This window comes from Apostichopus japonicus, chromosome 20 (genome assembly GCF_037975245.1).
Source record: "Apostichopus japonicus isolate 1M-3 chromosome 20, ASM3797524v1, whole genome shotgun sequence".
Taxonomy (NCBI): Eukaryota; Metazoa; Echinodermata; class Holothuroidea; order Aspidochirotida; family Stichopodidae; genus Apostichopus; species Apostichopus japonicus.
The window spans coordinates 6,564,292-6,582,155 of NC_092580.1; the positions used below are offsets into that span (position 1 = coordinate 6,564,292).

Below are 17,864 nucleotides of genomic sequence, written 5' to 3' on the forward strand. Positions count from 1 at the left end.
TTAATCTTTTCAAATGGCCATCATTTGACCTAACATGCAAGACAAACATTACCAATAATATTTAACATGCAAGTTGTGAATGTACATAATTTTTCCAAAGAGGAATTTTATTACGTGAAAATGGCTCACACAGCGTAGATTGAGCAATTTAACTAATTTAAGATGTGAAGCTTTCTGAGGCAGTAGTGTTTATCTTTTTGAGTTGTCAACTACCAAAACATATGTATGCCATTCTCTACATCAGAGTTTTATGCAGCTATCAACATTATGGGTATTTAGAATCAAATATCATTTTTAATTGACTGCATTACAAATTCCCAAGAGCTGTGCTTGTCTCAAGAAGTACCAATTCAACTAAAAAGGGCATCAATGGCTCTATTTTAATATGCAAACTAAAAATTTATTCCCAAATGCATGGAAAGATGCCACTTTTGGTCTGGGTTAGCCTCTGGTTATTGATAAGGGTAACAATTGGTCCAAATAGACTATAAAAGGAAAACCAGTCATGCGACCAAGAGCCCATAGGATTAAAAATTGTGGAAAGTAAACAATTAACTAAAACATCGGAAGTACTAAATACTTGATGCTATCTTTAACCATAGACAAATTTCAGACTATCTGTACTAATAACCTTGTCTCTTAATCCCTGGACAAGTTACCAACTATACCATTTCACAATAAATATGTAGTACAGTAACGTGGAGGTTGTTTGAATCTATAAACGTTATACATACTCACCAGCTCTCTCATCCCTGTGTTTCTCACACTAACTTCACAACACTGCTTGTCAGCTAGTACTGCAGAAATAGGCAACAATTGTTCCTCTTCCCACAATTCTTTATCTAGATTCAATGTTCATCCAGGCCATTAACTGCATCTTATCACAGACTGTAGCATAGTGAGTTGAATATCAACCAGTTTGGCATAAAAGAGCTTTTCACTTTTTCAAAGAAAATTGCCATATGGAGGAGAAACTCACCACCAACCCTCCCCCTTGTACATGTCAATGACTTTCAGGCAACTCCCAAAAATTTGGCCAGAATGAAAAGCTTACACACTCTATTGATTTTCTGCCTGACAAACAGACATGTTGCTTATTTATTCATATGATCATATGAAACAGACAAAATAGTTTCACTATTACAAAACTAATACTGCCAAGCTGGACATATCCACGCCAACACAAGATAGTATATTATAAGTTGAAACTGTTCTTTATTTCACATTGTTTTACCTCACAGAAGGGGCTGCCATCCTCTGTTGATCCCATAGGCAGCATTACAGGAACTTTTGGTTAAGATATAAGACTACAGCTATTATTTCATTTCAGCACAGGCACTTTCTGATAGTAACATTTGTTCAAGAAGTATTAAATCATTGTTGTGATTTTTGGAATTGGGAGTAAATAATTACTTATATTTAGGAGGATATTCAGTTTAATGCTTATCATCCTTTGTTCAGGAATGGTAGGGTAAGGTGAGTGAACTGGCCTGAAATTTCAATTGCACAATGCTACTATTGCCAGGCGCTGTACATTTCTCTCATTCAGATTTGTATTATATTTATACATAAATAATCAGAATGACCATGTAACTAACTAGTATGTATCTGTATATTTATCTGCATCATTACATGTGTGTACAAATGTATTATGTATACAGGGTTATAATCCCTCCACAGGTTTCAAACTAGTGATTTCTCTAACTAGCAGAAACTTTTCACTTGCAAGGTTAGTAACATTAAGTTGTGAAAGATAAGGTTAAGTTTTATTTTGAGTTTAGTTGTAACTTTGTACCATTCTGACCAAGTTATACTTAAATAATTGGATAATTGAAAATCATACAACCGAACACATTAATGTGGTTAAATAGTTAAGCTGCTCCAATTATAAGTTATTAACTATTTAATCCAATGAAGGAAACTTCCAACTACTGCCTTAGTTATTTGCAATCCCTTAAAGTTTATCAATTACTTCAGCATTCCTTGTGCAATTTGTATGGACTAAACGTTAGTTTTATGTTATCAACAGATTGAAACATATTCAAAACAAACTGCAGCTTTAAGGAATCCTGTTGAATCTTTGCTCAAGAATTTCTTATTTCGTTTACTGTTGAATGATGCTATTAGAACATATTTTATGTTGCTTCAAAAATGCCAAGTTAAATGGTTCTGTTCAACAAAAACTGCTTGATGTTTCTCAAACTCAAAGGATGTAGAAACTGGAACAACACGGTCACAAAATATCCTCCAGATTAGGAATCTCCTGAAGAAATTTGTTCATGGTGTAATTTCAGTTCCTTTAACAATAAACAGCGACCACATCTATGCAGTCATCCAAATATTGGTAAATCAGTCCCAGTCAACTTTACAGATCTCTCAAGACAACCAGTACTGTACATTGTTTATAGCAGCTTCACCAATGCAACCAAGTCACTGTAGCAGAAACAAAAAGGACAAAAGTACAGAACTAGTGGCAGATATTAAGGGTCCATGAAACTAGCTATACTTTACAGATACATTCTTACATGTAGAAAATGGTTTCAGACAAGAGAGGAGTTGCTCAGGGAAAAGTTATTTTAGTAATTGTTTAGGGAAATGGTAGTTTAGACTTTTAATTCAAATTGTGGTTAACCTGTTTATGGTTAAGAGTAACAATCAAAACATGCACATGTTACTGAATGATATGTACTTCTGCGAGCTGCCAATTACCATTTAAACAAGTGCCATGTGCATCTGTTCCTGATTAGTGTTATTGTGAGTCATTGTTGGGCTTTAATGAACACAATGTTGACAAGTTTGGAAGGGATCCACATCAAATGCAGAAACCATACAGTAAACACATTCAAAGCAGTAGGGAAAGAAAAGAGGGGTGTCCCCTTACCCTCTTCAATTGCAAATAATGTAGCAGTTTCTTACCTACATAAAGGTGAATCTTCCAGAAGAACTAAACCTGCCTCCATTTCCTCCATGTCTACCTCCAAGTCCAAATGCGGTATCTCTAAGACCCCTTCCAGGTCCAGCCATAGGGTCCAGATCAGGATCAGGAAAGATGGGATCACGACGAGGTTGCATATGACTAGGTTGTCCTAATGGGTTACGCTGTGGGGGACCATGTGGTTGAAACGGGTTACCAAATGGATACAAATCATAATCACCGCCCCTGAGGAGAACAAATAACATGTAGCTTTACTACAGTAATACTTTATATTTTGTAAGAGTAATACTTTATATTTTGTAAGATTGAATTTACTATGTCCAATCACTTATGTATGATCAATGTGTGTTAGTCACCATATATATTCATTCTGTTAGGCTATCTCCTACTCATTTAAACTATTTTTGGAATTGCTACACAAATGCAGAGATATAGCAGTTTTCATACAACACCCTTAGACAGAAACCTCCAAGTTGCTATATAAAATGTGTAAAGGGTTAAAATATATGTTATTCTAAAATCATGTGTCAGTCCTATTTAATGAAATTGAATTTATACTGGAAATAAAATGCCATGTGCATGTAAATTAATCCATTTAAGACCATTCCTTGAGACTAGAGCACCAATGATGCAGTAGTTCAACTTCAAAGAACCTGATGTCAACCAGACATTGAACAAAGTATCAGGCCTCTCCAACTCGCCATTGGAGAGTAGAATATTAGCTATGGCGAATAGAAAAAGGAATACCCTCTACATTTTGGCGAGTTACTAGTGTGCTGGTCAAACCCCAATATTAGCAAGGCTATCTTTACAAACATTTCACAGAATGATGACAGCAGTATCTTGGCAAGCTTAAGTTTAAGATGTAACCTGATTTTTATCAATGACAAATCTCAATGCAAATGAACTGTCTAAAATGGTTTGCCATCTGCTAGTGCATTATGTATGGGAAGTTTTTATGTACGGAGATTGTTCACAAACTTCACAGAGCATTAGTAAACACACAGCGAAACATCATTTAATAACTATATATATAAAAATTTATAACAGGGAAGTGTTTGAGCTTTTTAGTTTTTTGAGTTTTTTAAAGGCATTCATAAATATGTTGTGTTCATATATTAATTTCTCAACCAATTAAAATAGTTTATTGAACATCGATATAACCACTACACAGTAGAGTATAGTACTAGCGACCCAAGTAGAATACTAACAAATAAACGTTGGACACCCCATCTGAAGATTAGATATAAGCATTAAATTACTATCATAAACAAACTTTAATAAGTTTGTTGTGAAAGACTTGTGCAGGTCATGCACAAGTTGTAACCACTTTAATTCAAGTTTTGCGAGATTAAACTTCATAAGTTAATGACACAAGACCCCTTTAGATAAGATCTCAGAAAACAAATCCACAATACATGATTATCTGTCATCTTGGTAAAACATAACAAGGCATGTTGGTTAGGCTTCAATGTGCCATACACTAACAACGGTAGGATAACATTGGGCATGCTAAAACAAAAGGCAAAAGTATACAGTATATACAGTATACCAATACACTTAAGGTGGCCAAACATCTCCTAAAGTACTTCTTATGGTATTTCCTACATGCCATCAGTCATAATTCACAAAATATAACAATTTAAGGAGTTTTGAGACAAGTTTGCTTGTATCGCTGCTTAGATGTTTTGCAAAGATTTTCACTCAACACTAGTTTCAAGTGGAGGGTAGATGCTCTTTCAACCTTAGATTTTCATTACTTTAATGATCACTTTGATAAAGGCAATGTAATGGAGTAATAGCGATAATTTTTCGCGCACCAATCTGCAGCTAAAAGACAAGATAAATAATTGGGGAAGTGTACAAAGTCGCGCTTAACGAGTAGCCGTTCAAAGTAGCAGTGAAGTACCGTATAGGCTAAGGACTCGCGCACACTTAGCTACTGTATAGTATACGCCTAGTACTAGAGGAACCATAATGTAACAGAAACCAAGCTATCTTCGTAGTTATATGTTTTTATTGTTTGAGACACTACAGTAGGCCTAGCTGCTTATTAATGAGTCTGCGACATGATGTTTCACTTTGTTCACCATGCTTTAGGTGGGAAAAAGGTTAAAGTTCATACTACACAGTAACATAATTTTACAATGTGCAATTACATAGCACCATGTATCTGTATGCATGCCTAACCTTTGTTCACAGAAAGTATTGATGTTGTAGATCTGTACTATGAAGACTTGAACAGCGATCATAGTGGCGATTGAAGTCTGCGTTTTGGGGAGTAGATTTTACATATATATATTTGTTGAGGCCTGCAAAAGTATGTAATGGATAGTTACTAGGCCAAGCTCAGATTTCAAACCAGATTTGAGGAAAGTGGATCACCCAGATGCTATCTGCTAGATTTTGACTACATCTTTGTAAATGTTTCTGGGGCAGTATTTGATATCAGTCAGATGACCTGAGACGACCTTTGCTCATATTAAAAATGAATCACTTTTGTGGCCCATTAACTGATGATCCCTATGGCCAACTAAAATCACAATTGCACAATAACACAAAAACTGTCAGAGGAGTAGGCTTTGATATGAACTTACGTTTTGACCTCATGTGACCTCAGCTGACCTTTGACATCAAAAGTAAGAACAGCTTTTTGACCAATCACTAACTGTACACTGTGACCAAGTTTGATAAAAATCAAACATTAACCTTAGGAGGAGTAGGCTTTTGTGTGATTTCACTGTCTGAGCTCTCTTTGACCCCAAATGACCTTTGACCTACTTTTTGCTAGCATGAGTAGTAACCTGTTGATATGCGTCATTACCTCACCAAGTTTGACAAGGAAAGGATTAAACAGCATGCGCATAGTGACCTTTCAAAACTGTTGACAGACAGACAGACGGACGGACAGACGCAATGCCATGACAAAAGCTCAGCTAGTTGAACTAATAAACTATAATGGTACGTTGAATACATTCCTACAGTTTCCACAGTTCTTAATTAATTCTGGTCCTACCTGTATCCTGGGAAGTTAGCTCCCGGGTATTGACCAGGGTAATAATATGGGGTGAAGTGAGGATGCCTATAACGTTCCATGGACTCTCTCCGCCACTCTTCCTCTGCTCTCTTTCTATCTTTGTCTGCCTTGTACTGTTTCTTATAAACCTGCATTCAAGAATGAAATGGTAAAATTTCACTTTAAGTAGTCACTTTAACAAATTAATAAATTAAAAGCAGCATTCTTTCTATATCGAATTTGATTTTGTATCGAATTTGTATCGAATTTGATACAACCTACATAATGTACATAATGTACATAAATGCTAGTGTAAGAAAGTCATACCTTTTTAACACATCTGAAGAGTAAGTTTTTGGCAGCTCATGCACAAATCACAATCACTGTTTAACTGTCAGCATTTGATATCTCACCAAAGCAAGTAAATGATCAAGTCCTAGGATTAAATAATTGGCTCCCAGCGTTGGGGTACAATATTTTGTTGTTTTACATTGTTACAAAGTGTATGGTTTAACACTTAAAAATCTCCTTTCTTAATCTGCTTATCAAATGGCAACATCCATCACAAAGCCATTCTGCTGCAAGAAGTAGAGTGAGAAAAGAATGTATAGAGCAGAGGAGAGGCTTCAAGGATGCCTCCAAATCATCTCCTATTACTGCACTTGAGAGTCTCTTGAAGTATCCAGAGACATACTACTGAGATAGCTATCATGAATAATCATGCAGAATCACAAATTGCATATTAACTTGTCCTTGAGAGATTTAGCTTGTCCTTGAGAGATTTAGCTGTTCTAGGATTATCCCTAATAGTAAAGTCATTAAATAGTTTGTATAGGTAGGATTATTACTGTGTGATTTCATCAAATAGGATCATATAGTTACAGATCTGTCCAAAGGCTTACTACATATCCTTGTCTTTTAGCCTTGTTTGTACACTTAGATATACCAATACATGTAAATTACCGCCTTCCACAAGTGATGGTTAGTACTAAATTTCACTCTCAAGTCTCTTAGGCACAGACATCTCCAGAGAGTATCATCCTGAGAGAGGCCGAGCAGGCTTTGACAGGTCTCAGATACATTTAACAGACTTCGTAGATCTAGGTAACTTAGTATTTGTATCTGTGAGAAAAGAGAGAGAAATAATACTAATCATAAATTAATTGCAATTAATAAAGATTTACTATTTCTGAATTCAAGTCATTAAAGACTCGCCCCAAACCGTGTGCGGCCATCTGAAAAAGTTAACCCTATGTTGCTTGCAAGTGACGTTTTGTTCTTGTCGCTACAAAATGCAGACAGTAATGAAACTTGATACCTTAATTTTTATCTTTAACTGGACCTGAGATGTCCATCGCTGTATGGTTTGTATACTGTGCTGTGGGTATTGACCGCAGCTGTATGTACTGACTGTATACTAGTGTTAAACTAGCCCCATAGCAAGCTGTGAGTGTATTTTCTGGGATCGATGGTGGTGTTTAACACTACTGTTACACCTCATTCGAAACTAGGTAAAATTACCAGCATTTAGACGTTTCTTTTTGCGCGAGTCTTCACACTCTTTAAGGTAAGATGATGGTTCCTGGTAGGATTTAGCAGCGATTCTTGTTTATTTTTTATTGTCACTATTTCATATGAGAATGTTTAAAAACAGAGAAGACGTATTTCCTCCAAGACAGAAAACGAAACATGGCAAAAAAGAAAAAGGTACAAAAGAAATGAAGGATAACTAGGGCAGCCAAAAGATTGATGTGTGATCAGCAGTATTGTTTAAGCATTATACAGTGAAGTCATTCACACATACACACATACTACCTATTTGTTTTATTACTTATACATTGAAGTCATAACTTTAGTCAGTCCATTATTTTGTTGGAGCCAAGACGTGTTAAAAATCGGGGTGTCATATACTGTTTATATTCCGATTGGCACCTTTTATCATTATTGTTTATAATAAAATATCAAATATATTACAAACTATATTATTAACTAGTGAACGGTGAAATGGTGAATGGTGAAATCTAATGATTTCATCATTATGAATTGTGTTATAAAAAAAATATGATTCTATAAAATGGCAGGTTCCTTCATGGAATAGAGATTTTGGTTGTGAACCTTGTTCATGAACTAGATTAATGGTTCAATAGTATGTTAATTACAAATCTGTTTTCAATTCCAGTCTGTTGACATTTCAATCCTTCCCACCACTTCCTCCTACAAATTTGAATATAAACATGGTACTTACTGGTACTAACTAACACTTCGCTGTTACCTAACCAACTAAAAGTCTCATCAATAATTGATTATCATAACCATCAATGTATAGCTCTACAACCCTTCAGGACATTGCTTCTGGTTATAACAGCTCCCATCGTCACATTTATCAGTACTTATATCCACATTAGGGTAAGTGATAATTATACCCTACAGCAAACAGTGGAGTACCTACCTGTATTTCCATTGGAAGAGTCAATATCCCAGAATGAGGAAAAACTCCAGAATCTACAAAAGAAAAAGAAAAGTTTAATGAGATATGATAGAACAAAAAATTAGCTGATAAGAGATTTTTTTTATCCTGTGATCACTGGTTCAAATGATATTCTAGATAATACATTTGCTCTTTCAAATTTGCCCTCACACTTCTCTTTGTGATTTGCTCAAATGATTCTTTCAAGTCTTTCATGACAAACCATAAACCTCTTCACTGCTACATAACATGTAAGGACTAAGCTATTGCCTTTAAATTTAAAATTATTTCCAGAGATTGAAGAGAGGCATGCTAGTAAGATCAATGTATCTGTGAAACAAGAATGGTCTGAGGGTGACAGTAACAGTAACTATTTTAGTCCTTCTAATGGATCTGAATGGAATATGAATTTAATACCTTTACAGGATAGGTAGGAAAAGATAAATCATTACATCAAATGTTAAAAATCCTTGGAATCCATGTTATTTTGCAATGAACTGGTGTAAAGATGGAAACTTTCTCATTAGACCCAAAGACTAAAGCCAGGTGGAAGTCAAGAATTTACTCAATCCACCCCAATTTGCACAAGAGCATTTTTCTGTTCAACTAAGCACTTGAAACATTTCTGCATCTCTATTGTTCAAAGTAATGAAGTAAGATGCATAGCACAGAGATTTACAATGATGTTAGAGTCCTTCTTAACTGTCCATGAGTATGTTTGCAGCTCAAAAAGAGTAGTGTGATTATTCAACGATGTCACCACGCCTTTGTCTCAGTTTATCCGCAGTTAAACATTGTTTCGAGCATAGATATTTTCAAGACTGATTCAGGAAAAGTGAAGCAATATTAGGATAGGAGATGGGATTGAAATGAGGGAATAATTGTGTGGCTAGGTTTATTTTAGCAAACGACTGATCACACTCACTGCTTCCCATCAGAATGTATCGTTCCAGTTTATGCTTGTGTCGCAAGTTCATGTGGTCAAGATATATACTGAATATTATTACAAAATCACAGCATGTTATTACTTGATATCAATGACAGAAACCAGTAGTACAGCTGAAGAACCATTACCCTTTCACTCCCTGTGTTATGTATTGGCACATTTGAAGGACAGTGTGGTCATAGTTTTCACAAACTAAATTTTCCATTGCTTTCAAATCATTTAACTCCAGATATCAATGGAATGTGATATCCTGTGACTCCAGTTGAAATTATGTGCTTCTAAAGCCAAGAAAGCCATAAAAAAGATTGATAAACTCACTCTCTCTCAACTGACGGGTCATCAGATATGCCACAGAGTCTTTGAATAACCTCGAAAGTTTTGCTGTGTTGCTTAGCGAGAACCCTGTAAAAGATGAAAGCAAAACAATTAGCACTTTTATTACAAGAGTAAAAATAACAACAGATACTTGAGCATCTGTGATGCCAAACTCAACAACCATGACAAGATTTGTTCATAACAAATGTTATCTTTTATGATACAATACTGTATCTAGCTGATGTTTATGCTGTTGTTTGACTTTTCTATTTTTCTACAATTCACAGAAAAGGTTTATTCAAGGAATTTAAGAAATTGAGACCACCGTGCATACAGTTTCTTTACATAGACAACTGTCGTCACAGAGAAAATAGCTTATTAGCTTAAATCAGCTTTAATTCACAAATTGTTTGGTAATGAGAATATCCCCCATGAGTTAACTGCTGATGGTTTCTAATCTCATGCACTTTTCATCAAAGGCGAATCAACATCTCAAACCTGCTCAATGTCAAAAGGCTACCTAAAAATAAAAGTTGCCATGACATCTCCAAAAGTGACAAATTATTAGTGTTCAAACGATTATGCAGAACAGAAAATACCGATTACCATTTACCGATTATTTTTTTCATAATCGTACCGATTCCGATTCCGATTATTTGAAAATGAGAAAATATCCCGTTTATACGAAATCGGCAATAAAGTTTGTGATTGAAACAATTATTGTTGTGATTTTCCTGTTTCCTTTTGCTTCTTTGTAATACAAGACTCTTAGGTATCCTTTTGTATGTACCAAATTACCTCTGGAGTTTCTCGAAAGGAAAAACATTTTTTTTTTTTTAATTTCCAAAATACGAAAATATGACGTCCTACCTAGTCAGCACTGTGCTAAGCGAATGGCCTAAACACCTTGACGTGAATGTCACCTGTGAATGGCTTGAAATGGGCTAAGAATAGTTACTCAAAATATCCATCTCAAAAAGTATCTCAGACAAACTATCCATCTTCAATCTTTACCAAAGTGTAAATTTTAATTACATATTGCCTTCATTTCGACATTATTTTGTAATTATTTTCAGTATTATACCGTTTATGAACAAATAGAAATGTTACGAACTTGAAGTTAAACATACCTATTCGTTACCTATTTAACTCCATTCAGGTTCAATTAGAAAATGTAAGCTTAGGCGAATCAAACTGAAAAGCAAATTGTACCATCGTAACTTGTTTAAAATTACTCTAGAATGTTACCAGATTGATGTAAAGAAATAATAACAACTAGAAACTACTCCAATATAAAATATAACATTCCCTCTATAAGACATAGCACATACCTTCCAAACAAATGCAGATTTCCAGCAAATTGAAAGTTGTAAACTAAGCTACGCATTTTTTTTATTTGCAAACCAATGGTTAGGCTACATTTCCTATTGACTTAGTGTAGTTGTTAGGCTAACATGTGGTCGAAGATTGCAGTTTACATGGATATTTTTATTTTTTATTTGCGACACAACTAGAGCGAATAAACAGATGGCAAGGTTAGATTTCCATGCAGTTGACTAAGTGTGAAGTAAGGCTAATATGTGGTCGGAGATTTGTGGGGATTTTAGGAAATTTCTTTGTCGAGGCCGTAATTTGTCAGTCACTCTGCGAGAAATTCCCGGTGATTGTGCGCGACCCTCCCGCACTGCTTCAAATTTGATGCGGGATGTGAGAACTGTTTGCGCGATTCGCGCTGCAACTGCAATTCCTAATATAATATTCCTGATATTTTCAACTTGCATATGTTTTTGAATAATGATATTTTCACCTTCCATATGTTTTTGAATAATCGGTATGACATAACTGGTATTCCAGGTAATTTTTTCCGATTCCGATTATGTTCCGATTATGCAATAATCGTACCGATTCTGATTAGGTTAATCGTTTGAACACTACAAATTATCTTAAATTCGTTACCAGAACAGAGACAGATGAAGGAGATACAGCATCTTTTTGAAGCATGAAATTGGGAACACTCAGTATCGATGAACATAATGATCACATTAAAGTCTCAATACCTGTTTGCTGATTCGGAAAACAAACTTCCGAAGTAGATTCAATGTGTCTTATTCTAAATGCAATCTGACCAGGTGGGTTTAATGGAGAAAAGCTGTCCCAATCAAAAGAAAGAAATTTTCTGTTGCCCTTATGGTGCGAAAGATTTACTGTAAAATCACTGCGACCGCCCATGTCACCATGTTCAACACTAATGTAAACAAAATAGTCTACACATGCGGCCTAATCAAGATTTTAACGCAGTCCTACACTTGCATCATCCACTTTTTACAATTCCACAGAGGAAACGTTTATTCATTGCAATGGAAGGAAATGAAACAATTTTGCAAGCTACATCAGTAAGAAAAAGATAAGAAAGGCTAGCCACGAAAGTACAAGTAAGCCTAGGCCTAACGGTCGTAACAAAAAAGAGAGATTTGATTGGCGCATGATCTGCTGAGGGGGGGGGCTTGCAAATTTTGATTGAAGTTTGTAGAATCTACGGACTAGTTAACAAATCTGACAAATTTTATTCAGCGCAACATTTTTAATGACAGATAACTCAATAGAAATAATGAATATTACTATAGCATAGAACAGTGTTATTTTCACTGAACTATTAGTGCAGTAAGTTGGAAAGGTTGAAGTTTAAATTTGGCAAACACATACTGAGACTTTAATCTTAATGTTCAAAGTTAAAATTTGTGGAAAAGTAAGATTTTAATAAAATGTATTACTGGTGATGGCCACTTGATCTAAACAATGCATAATTTTACATATTCCTTTGCTATGTCCTGACCAACCTATTAAAGTTTGAAAACTTCAAATCAATCATGTAAATACTCAGCAGAGAGTTCTGCCCTTAAATGACAGAATTTTCTACAGGGGAATGACAAAATAAAATTTATATCCAATACATCACGTTGGGCAAGATTGTTGGTGTCTACAGGTAAGAGACACTATTAAAATAATGGCATCAGTAACAAGAACTTGCTTTACATGTTTCTCTTTTCTGGTGAAAGGAGGTGGTAGACTCCACAACAAACATCAAACCTTAAATTAGGATGAAGAAATACTTTGGAATGGTCCATATTTACCATCCTTCATTTTCTTAATATATTCTGATGGCTTTAGTTGAACACTGAAGGAACTGCTCTTCTCATGGCTAATAAGACCTAGAAAAAGAATAAAAATATTTTGAAATAGTTTTTCAGAACACTCAGGATAAAAGCAACACTGACCATGCTGATCTTATTAATCGTGAATACAGGCCTCTTTCTTCCTCACTAAAAAACTATATTGGGTTTTGGATGAAATCAAACTCTACAAGCAATTCAAAATATATTGAATTGCTCTTCCTGGGAGATGAGTGCATTACAAGCACATATTGAACATACCTGAGAAGCAATCTCCTTTTTTTTAAGTATTTCTACAATATATCAATATAGAGCAATGTCTAGCTTCTCTTGATCAGATGTGTCTTTACCATCAAAAGTCTACCTTCTGTATTTACACAAAATTGGGAACCTAACAATCAATAATGTATTGTCGTATGTGATGAAGACCTGCATTTGAGGGTTTTTCTGTCTATTAAATAGAAAGAAAACATCATTTTAAGTGATGCCAATCTAATAAGACATTGAGAGGTATATTTTTGTTGACAGTTGCATATTGCACTTTTTTGTTGGCAGATAGTTGATTACAAATTTACTGCAAGGCAACCTGAAATGCAACAAGTATGAAATTAACCTAAATTTATCTGCATGCTGAACTCTAGATAGCTGTAAATATTGTCAAGTTTAAATTGGTTCTTTGAAATTTAGTATGACACACATTTTTCATGTACTTTTATTCAATTTATTTTTAATTGTGTAGAAAGCAAAAGGCAACTCTTATCATTATATAAAAGGAAGACCTTAGGCACCATTTTATTATTGATATGTCATAGTCTAAGACAAAGAAAACTTGAGAGCTATTAACATAGCTAATCCTGTCTTCAAGATATTCACATTTGTTAAATATGCTAATTCGTTGGAATGCTCTTTTAAGTATATATTAGTGATGACATCAGCTACTCAGTACATGCCTAACGATTATATGAATACATTTTCACAGAAAGCCAAGCTACCTTTGTAGGTATTTTTGCCGATGTTCTTTGGAATTGTTTGAGACAAATTAGGCCAAGCTGGATATTAATGATTCTGCAACATGTTTTACGTTGGTCGTCACATTATATTTTGGGACAAAGTTGAAATTACACACTGCACAGAAATATCATTTTCCAATGTGCATTACGAATGGTCATATATCTGCCTCACCTTAGTTTATAGAAAGCATTGCTGTTGTAGTTTTGTACTATACTACAAAGTTGGGGGCTTAAACATGGAGATAATTATGGCGAGTGAATTTTTGCATTTGAGCCAGCAGATTTTTAGTCATAGTCGCCAAATGGAGTATTTTTAAATATAATTGTCGAGGCCTGTTTACCAAAGAAGACAGCAAGAGAAAGGATAACTACTGTACCTGTGATAGTCAACAGAGATCCAAGAGGCACACATGCTAAATGACAGACCTGGGCTTGTTCGTAAAGTTGATGTACATAGGAAAATCTGCAACATCCAAACTGATTCCATGTAACAGGAATATTTATCTGTGATTTCTGATCATGACAGGAAGAACTGGCAACCTTCAATATAAGATAAATAAATAGCAAAGTTTTTCTCAGTAAACAATGATAACTTGTTTATGGAAGGTAATAAACAAGAACCTAGAAAAGCCTTCCTCATACATTACTCATGTTCTAAACAATAGAGACCAGGGAATTAATTTGTAATTTGACTATTTTGCAGAGCATTTTACAAAGTACGAATGGATAAATTATTCCCTGGATAGTTGCTACCAACCTTGAACATCATCAGTGTGTGGCCTATTAGCTTCTCTCTTCAATAGATTTAAGCATTGTCAACTTCCCTGATCTTTCTTTATAATTAGTACAATTCTAAGATGGCTACCTTTAACTGTTCAGCTCTTTCCTTATTGCCCATTAAAATCCTAGGCGTAGGAGCCTGATTTGATTTGGGGGGGCTGTAATGACTTGCCCGAAAAATATAACCAATAATTTTTCGCGCTCTACGTGCGCGTTCAACATCTTATTGTGCTATCATATAGGCATTCATCGGTTATTATTTTTGGTTATTAAATTTTGGTTGCATTTTCCCTGTTATTACCCTTCCATATTGGTTATAGTTATTGGGGAAGTCGTTACAATAATAACGATAAAACTAATTTCAGTTTAACCATTGAAAAACACATTGCAAATATATTCTTTCCGTAGGTGCCCGAAAAATTCTCAGCATATTGCCCGAATTTTCACCCACAAAAATTGAAAAACATATTGCAAACTTTTCTTCTTTCAGTAGGTGCCCGAAAAATTCTCAGTATATTGCCCGAATTTTCACCAAAAAATTTGGTTGGGGGGGCTGCAGCCCCCCCAGCACCCCCGCCTCCTACGCCTATGATTAAAATGTCATAAGTAAATTCGAGTTTGCTTTCTCACTAATATTGTTTTATGTTTGGTTAACATTTGTAACATTGAATGAACACATAATTAGCATATTCAGCTGAGTTTCCATTTTACGAAAATATAAGTAAATGATGATGTAAATGAGAGAAAGTATTATTACCTTTGCATCAGTGTGAGTTAAAAATCCTGTTTCCAACATCATAACATGTAGGACCAAGGACAGTGCTTCTGTTACTCCCTGTGGTTTGTTTGAGTCCCAAACTTGCCTGAGTCTATGGGGAAGTTTATCTTCAAAACAGTCTCTTACTACCATGGGTTCAGTTCTCAAACTGTCTGCTTCATGAGAAGAACCACCTTCAGCATTTCCATCCTCATCATTAACTGATACATTGCCTGATGTATCACAGATCATCTCAGTTGATGCCAGGGAGCCATGAGAAGTTTGATTCAGGGACACTAAAGTGCTGCCAGATGTCCCTGAATCTGTCAGGGCAGCAGCTTCATTCTCTTGCACCGCTTCTCTTCTCTGAACCCGACTAGAATCAGATAACGAGACATCCAGGTTTGCATCACTATTCGAATCTGTTGCATCTGTTTGATTTGTTATCACTTTTAGCAAGTCACCAGAAACCAATCCCAGGTCAGATACATTATTGATGTCTTCTAATGGGATGATATCCCTCCCATTCAGGCTTAGGTCAAAGCTCTCGACAGGAATACTACAAAATAAAACAAAATAAGGTTTGAAAATGCATGTAAAACCAAACAGACTATTTTCAGACAACTCCCATAAGAAAACCATTGCAAAAAACAATTTGCTTTGTATGTTGTAGAAAGTGAAATCTAGACTTGAGACTGCCATTGTTTGCCAAAAAAATTAAAAAGACTGGGGACAGTAAAGTAGAGCTCTTCTTTTGGTGGACAATGTCTGACAAACGCAACTGTCCAACCGGAAAGCCATTTTACTTTGTGATTCATTGCCACACAATTTGCTCAAAGATCCAAAAATCGATCTGATTAATGTGGAGCAAATGAGTTAAATTTGTCAAAGAATGAAGTGAGAACCAGAATAGATCAAAGATTGTAGCACTCCCTTGTGGGCATTGAACATTTATTCCAATGGTAAGGATTTCACACTATTTCAATATACAATATATTTCAATATCAAGAAGGACATTCCCTTTCCCAAGTTTGAGGCTTGCAAATCTGTGCTGTCACCAACTCAATAATGTTACTAGAGGAAAAAAGTTTGCATCTTACGGACGTAAGACCCCCAAAAGTTGGCATCCTATAATAAAAGCTTGCGTCCCGATCGAACACCATTTGCGTTTATTGTATGACCTAGTTTTACTAGTTTAGTTGTAAAGATGCGATCGTATTATCGTACTATGTGAATGTTCTACACAATTTAATGAGCAGATGGCCCAGTGCCTTAGCTTCACTGTTTTAAAGGGGCAGTCCTCCACTCTATTCACCGACCCTGCCCTTTCAACCAATTTTTACCCCACCCCCCCTTCATGTACCCTTGTATTTCCCAATTCGCCAAGTCCATAGGAGCTCTAGACTTCGACCTTGCAGCAATTCCAATAACCAACTCTTCAAAAATCCATGTATCCTACAGAGTGCATATCTCTTGCCAAATTCACAGTACTGCATGTACATAGGCCTGTTTGATTTTCAACACATGCGCAAATCCTCAAAACCTGATCCAACATTGCCAGCTCCAATACAAGGCCTATGTAAATAACTTTTTACGCAATGACGATTAAAAAATCACAACTTCTATTGCTACTTTTGAGGATGCAGGAGGAAAGTAGTTTACACAAGAATGTTGATGAAAAAAATTGACTGAACCACATGGTCAAAAGGACCGCCAAAATGTTTGCAAGCAAGAAACTACAGTACTGTGGTATGAAAGCACATTTTACATTAGCAACTCTCAATATGGAGAGAACGAACATACTGTGAGATGGAAGACCCTTTCAGTATCAGAGATGTTAGCTTACCACAAAATTCATAGATTGCCTCAACTCCTAATATTTTCTGATCAAAACAATACTTCAAATATTATGTGATAGTCTCAAAAACAATTCAAGCACATCTTCCTAACATTAGTGCTTGTTTTCGAAACGTGCATACTGTATGTGACAACAAGGCCTAAAGTTATGATATATGAGTGCACACATATGATAGTCTATACCACAAACTTCACTATCTCTACAGAGGGGAAAATAACATTACAATTAGTTGCATACTTTGTGTTCATTGAGCACTACAGATGCTAGAGTGTCTGCAGAAAATGACTAAAGGACTATTAACCAATCAAATCACTGGAAATTTGAACAAGCATCATTGACTATACCATGGAGGTAAATTACATAGTGCATGAAAATATTGGTAATGGAAATGTTGTTAACCCTTGCAGTTGATTGTTATGATTTATTTTTCTTTCAAACAAATTCAATCATTTGTAGGATTGGAAGACGTTTTGGCTCTTTTGAGTAGAATTTGCGGATATTTGAAAATAAGAAACAAAGACGTTCATTCAAAAATGTATTTTTTCTTATGTTTTGCAAATGCTATAGTTGTGAGAGTGTGTGTACTTGGCATCTGTGCTGTAATAAAAAA

The 17,864-nt window shown here is 35.3% G+C and overlaps 1 protein-coding gene across 1 annotated transcript in view; it reads right to left on the bottom strand.

Annotated features, from left to right (window-relative positions):
* The window catches only part of LOC139961179 (F-box only protein 7-like), a 36,068-nt gene that overhangs the window by 13,429 nt on the left and 4,775 nt on the right, over positions 1 to 17,864 (bottom strand). The window contains exons 3-11 of the mRNA XM_071960171.1: positions 15,397 to 15,955; positions 14,237 to 14,399; positions 12,811 to 12,888; positions 9,683 to 9,766; positions 8,401 to 8,453; positions 6,915 to 7,073; positions 5,952 to 6,100; positions 2,917 to 3,160; positions 739 to 2,433 (exon numbers count right to left, since the gene is read on the bottom strand). Coding sequence (XP_071816272.1) covers positions 2,917 to 3,160; positions 5,952 to 6,100; positions 6,915 to 7,073; positions 8,401 to 8,453; positions 9,683 to 9,766; positions 12,811 to 12,888; positions 14,237 to 14,399; positions 15,397 to 15,955 — 1,489 coding nt within the window. The 3' untranslated portion in view covers positions 739 to 2,433. The remainder of the gene's footprint in view (positions 1 to 738; positions 2,434 to 2,916; positions 3,161 to 5,951; positions 6,101 to 6,914; positions 7,074 to 8,400; positions 8,454 to 9,682; positions 9,767 to 12,810; positions 12,889 to 14,236; positions 14,400 to 15,396; positions 15,956 to 17,864) is intronic.